At 58.0% G+C, this 4,974-nt stretch overlaps 1 protein-coding gene across 1 annotated transcript; it reads right to left on the bottom strand.

Moving 5' to 3' along the window:
- Nucleotides 1–1,283: 1,283 nt before the first annotated feature.
- Nucleotides 1,284–4,615, bottom strand: VENTX (VENT homeobox). The gene is made up of 3 exons (XM_086681321.1): nt 4,154–4,615; nt 2,215–2,375; nt 1,284–2,141 (listed from the first exon to the last, which is right to left on the bottom strand). The coding sequence occupies exons 1-3, from the start codon at nt 4,455–4,457 to the stop codon at nt 1,761–1,763; spliced, it is 846 nt and encodes a 281-aa protein (XP_086537447.1). The 5' UTR covers nt 4,458–4,615; the 3' UTR covers nt 1,284–1,760.
- Nucleotides 4,616–4,974: the final 359 nt, after the last annotated feature.

Genomic DNA, 4,974 nt, shown 5'->3' with positions numbered 1-4,974 from the left:
AACAGGAATTTAGGTTTTTGACAAGACTATTTCATAGGTACTAGAGTGTCTGAGCCACAGGGGGTGGAGCCCCTGCCCTTCTGAGAGGCCACGCCTCTGTGGGGGAGGGCTTAGGAAGCATGTGTCCTTCTGTCCACATCCCCGAGCCCATGGGGACTACTAGTCACGAAAGCCATTCGGGTTACAGGCAAGACCAGGCAAAGGGGTGTCCACTGCTCAGAAGAGAGCCGATGTTTCAAACATGTGATGCCCCAAGCTGGGCGAGTGGATCCTGGGCATAGAGGAGACAGCAGACCCACCTGGTCACACAGAACACAGAGCACACAGGACACCGAACACACAGGTCACACAGGACACTGAACACGGGACAGAGGACACAGAACACACAGGACACAGGATACACAGGTCACAGGACACAGAAGTCACACAGGACACAGAACACACAGGTCACAGGACACAGAGCACAGGGGTCACAGGACATAGGACACACAGGACACAGAACACAAAGGACACAAACCATAGAAAACACACCGTGACTCAGTTTCCCCTGGAACAGCGGGCAATTTGGAAGTAACAAGGTAAGAAGACACTCAAGTTTTAGGGGTGTCGAAAGCAGCAGGTGGGTTTGAACCAGAGGTTAAGACAAATGAAAACACGAGCCTGAACAGTGTGTTTAAGTCCTGACCACAAGAAATCCTGGGTGGACAGCATGACAGGATGGCAGATGTCCCACTGCTGCACAGCAACCCCTAGGAGGGACACAGAGTCCCTACGGGATGGTTCGGTCCACCGGCGCCTATAACTGGCCCGTGGCTTTGCCGCCCCTGCCAGAGTTGGTCCTGGTGCCTGGGCTTCCGCTGCTGAGATTGGGTGGAGAAACTCTGGGCCGAGAACCCGCCTAGACAGCAAGCCGGGCCCTCGGGCTTCAGCCTCCTTCCTTGCAGGCGCCCAGGAGGCCAGATTGCAGCCCGGCCTGGCCACAGGGACCGCACAGGGCTGAGCCCCGAGCCAGATGAGACACAGGTCTGGACACGCCGTGAAGAGCAGAGCAGCACACAGCTCGGTGCCCCGCGAGACGTGGCCACGGAGGGACCTTCCACGCGGCAGTGGGCAGAGCCACCATGCCTGTTCCCTTCTGGCTTCCCACTTTGGGGTCACTGTTAACACGGAACCCAAACCCCAAGGTGATAAAAACAAACGTCTTCACTTGGCCCGAATCCCTCCGTGGTTTCCATGGTTACACCCAAAGCTCATGATCACACAGCACAAGAAAGTATCCATCCTGACTTCTGAGATTTTATTTTTAAGTACTCTCCACACCCAACGTGGGGCTCGAACTCACAACCCCAAGACCAAGAGTCACAGGCCCCACCGACTGAGGCAGCCGGGTGCCCATCTTTATTTTCCCAACACTTTCCATTGAATAAATTACCGCTGTATCATATGCTACAAGCCTGACACTTGGCGAGTCCACTTTTGGCGCTGGGTTCTGTTGGCCGACCCATCGTGTGTGGTTCCTAAACTGAACCTGCAGTAGTTTTCAACGAGGGAGTGGCTGTGAGAGGTCCTAAGGAAGGTCAGGGTTCCAGGTCCCGCCTGTGGAGACACAAGGCTCACGCCAGATGTCACGGTGACAGCAATCACTGGTGAGCGTCTCTCCAGGGAGATACCGGGCACAGTTCCGCACACACCTACTGTGTCTGTGGCGGTGGCGGTGTGTGACACGTTCCAGCTGCAGGCCTCTGGGCCACCGTGCTTCCTCAGAAGGCATCCTTGGTCTGGGGCAAGGCACACAGGCCCCACGGACCCCTGGACAAAGCTGGGCCCAGTGTGTGCACCAGGCCCCCAGGGTCTGGGAGGCAGCACACTGGAGGCTGTCTGCTGCACGAGGCCCACGTCAAGGCCAGGGAGGCTTGTTCCACTTGGCAGAGGTCCCAGAAGGAGCCAGGGGGCCGTCCCAGAGCCGGAGGCCCAAGCGGGGAAGCCCAAGGGTACAGTGGCGGTAAGCTACTGGCCAGGGCAGAGAGTGGCGGGCAGAAAGCCACTGGCGTATAGAGCGTTCTGGAGAAAGGGCAGCTCAGCTGAGAGTCCTGGAGCTGATGCTTGTGCTTCATGCGGCGGTTCTGAAACCAGGTTTTTATCTGTGGGGGAAACTAGATCAGAACAAGGGCGAGAACAGCCACCGCCCTGGCCCATGCGTCCCGGGCCCCTCACCTGCACTTCCGAGAGCCGCATCTCCCGGGCCAGCTTCCGGCGCTCCAGGGGGCCCAGGTAGCGTTGGTGCTGGAAGGCGCTCTCCAGGGTGCTGACCTGCTCCGCCGTGAAGGCCGTGCGGACCCGGGGCGCCCGCCCGCTGTCGGCCTCCTTCCTCACCCCTGAGGAAGGACAGAAGGCACTGAATCCTTTACGATAAAAGTGCCACTCACGTGGGACCTGCTCCCCTAGCTCGGAAGTGCCCCAAGCTCTGTGGCCACAGGGACGAGAGGAAAAGTCTGGGCCCTCCTCCTTCACTTTCACTGCTCTGCTGTCCCTTGCAGAACTTGCACAAATGTGGATGAGGGGGCAGCCCCTCCTCCCCTCCCAGCTCAAATGTGGGAGGGTGGCCAGGATGGGAATACTGGAGAAAGAGGATTCTGGAATGGAACAGCGGTTCTGATGCAGCCCCTCACCCTTCCACTGGGGCACGTGGTCACTTCCAGAAAGGGAGCCCCACACATCCTTCCGGAAAGCAGTTCCTCTGGCTGCTCACAAGGAACCTGAACCCAGTCGGCAGTAAGGGCTTGGGGCCGTGGTCACAAGACCCCCAGTCTCCCCTGCCACCAACCATGCGTCCGTGGCCAGTCTGTGTCTATCTAAATCGGCGGTGGCAGATGGCACTAAGTACCCTGTGTGGTGAGGAGGGTCACCTGTCTTTTCTCAACACGTTTGGCCAGAATGTCAGATTTTACCAAGTCACTTTGAACACATACCCGGGAGAGTGCAACAAGACAAGACACGCTTTGCTTTGGAGGTGGGGGTGGGGAGAGTGGAACTAGTCAGTGTGAAAGATATGATGATTTGGTTGGCTTTTTTGAGGTGGGGGGGGCTGATTGCAGAAAATAAATTAAAAATTTCACTTCATGGAAGTATAAAATTTTTCCATAGGATTATCTAAACTTTTTCAAAAATGAAGGGCGCTCAGTCAGTTAAGAGTCCGACTTCAGCTCAGGTCACGATCTCATGGTTCTCGAGTTCACTCTGTGCTGACAGCTCGGAGCCTGGAGCCTGCTTCTGATGCTGTGTCTCCCTCTCTCTCTGCCCCTCCCACACTTGTGCTCCCTCTCTTTGTCTCAAAAATAAAAACATTAAAAACAATTTTTAAACCTTTTCAAAAATGAAAACTTACAGATAATATCAACCCCACTTTGACTAGGCAGGGCTTTAAACTTAAAAGCAATGATAAAGTCACAAAGACTGAAAGAACAAACCAGGTTTCCTGAGCAAATGACAAAGGGTTAGACCAGGTTTAGGAAGCCACCAAAACCTCCAGGAGCCAGGCCACAGAGGCACTGGAATCCCTGTGAACCGAAGTGCCAGGGCTGTCCCCGACCCAAACCTGCAGGGGCTCCAGGCTACCTGTGAACAGAGTCAACTCTGCACGCCAAGCCGAGGCACCCAGCTTTGAGGGGAGAACCACAACGACCCCTGTGAACCCGGCAGGTTTCATTTAAGACGTGCGTCCAGAGCCCTGTGACTCGGGTAGAACTGGCCCCCCCCAGACTTGCTGCAGAACTAGAAAGTCAGTTGCACAAAGGCACCAATGTCGCAGTCAGGGCTCACAGGACAGGAGTTGCAGCAGCGGTGGGACACAGTCCACAGGCAGTCACGCCAGGAAGAGGCCAGGGGGTCAGCCCTTCTAGGAGGTGGGGGAAGAAGAGGAGCCGCCGGGACTTGAGGAGGGAAAACCCCCGCTGCGGCTTTCGCCTCCGACAGGAAGTGCTTACTTGCGGGGGGGGGGGGGGGTCAGGTGGAACCTCAAATCCCAGCCCCCACCTCCAGCCCCAGTACCCAGGATGTGGTGGGGTGTGTTAGGGCCTCCCTCCTCCCGAACCCTCCAGGCTCCCGTCCCAGTCTGGGAAGAGGGGAGCACCATCCCCACCCATCCCACACCTACCAGCTGCAGGTGTCCCTGGCGCGGACCCTTCCGAGGGCTTCACCTCCTCCACGCCCACGGTCTGGGGGAGCTCCCCGCTGCTGGACACCCTGGCTGGAGCAGACAGGCTCCCCCAGGAGAGTTCAGCGGGCCTGATGGTGTGTGTGGGCCCCACGTGGCTGCTCCGGGAAAGCCAGTCCACTGAGCCAAAGCTGGACGGCTTGAAGCCACTGGGCAGGGTAGAGGAAGGAGCCATGGCTGTAGGGGACAGACTGTGGGGGTGAGGCGCAGGGTCTTCCGAGGGTTTAGCAGGGCTGAGCTGCATTTATGAGCTCAGGAGGAGGGAGTGGCAAGCAGGTTTGCAAAGACCGCTCCAATCCTCCCCCCAGCCCAGATAAGTAGCACCTAATTGCTTCCAATTCAGAGGCACAAAGAAGGCCATTCACACCTCCCCCGGCTCCGAGATGTCTGGGCAGGGGCGGGGCTGTGTCCACCAGTTCGGGAAGTGGTGCAGGTTGGGGACTTGTCACATCTTTTCATCTCCCCCCCCAACCCCCCCCCCCCCCCCGGCTGGCCTAGGCTTGGGGACGGTGACGATGGCCCCCCTCGCAGCCTAGCACTCCTGCCGGAGGCTTGTCCTCTCCCGAGGTTGGCCCTCCAACCTGCCCCTTGGATCTGCAGTGCCAAAGGTGACAGGTGTGCACACCTGAGGGAGAGGGTGCTTCAGGTAGGGGGAGTCAGCATTACTGCTCCCAGGGCCGGGTGGGCTCCCAGGCCAGGAGTCCCCTGCCTCTGGCTGTCTGGGTGGGATCCTGGAAGGGGACTGTGATCCAGGCGGCGGG

Source organism: Puma concolor, chromosome D2, assembly GCF_028749965.1.
Source record: "Puma concolor isolate L17-30 chromosome D2, mPumCon1.1.hap2, whole genome shotgun sequence".
Taxonomy (NCBI): domain Eukaryota; kingdom Metazoa; phylum Chordata; class Mammalia; order Carnivora; family Felidae; genus Puma; species Puma concolor.
Note: the sequence above shows the minus strand (reverse complement) of the source record. Positions and strands in the feature narration are given on the sequence as shown.

Bases quoted from the DNA above. Each gene is read 5' to 3' on its own strand.
- VENTX (XM_086681321.1), bottom strand. From the start codon at position 4,457: ATGCAGCTCAGCCCTGCTAAACCCTCGGAAGACCCTGCGCCTCACCCC. The intron at 2,376-4,153 runs GTAGGTGTGGGA...GTCCTTCCTCAG, and splicing joins GCCAGGGACACCTGCAGCTG to GGGTGAGGAAGGAGGCCGAC. The intron at 2,142-2,214 runs GTGAGGGGCCCG...TTTCCCCCACAG, and splicing joins TGCGGCTCTCGGAAGTGCAG to ATAAAAACCTGGTTTCAGAA.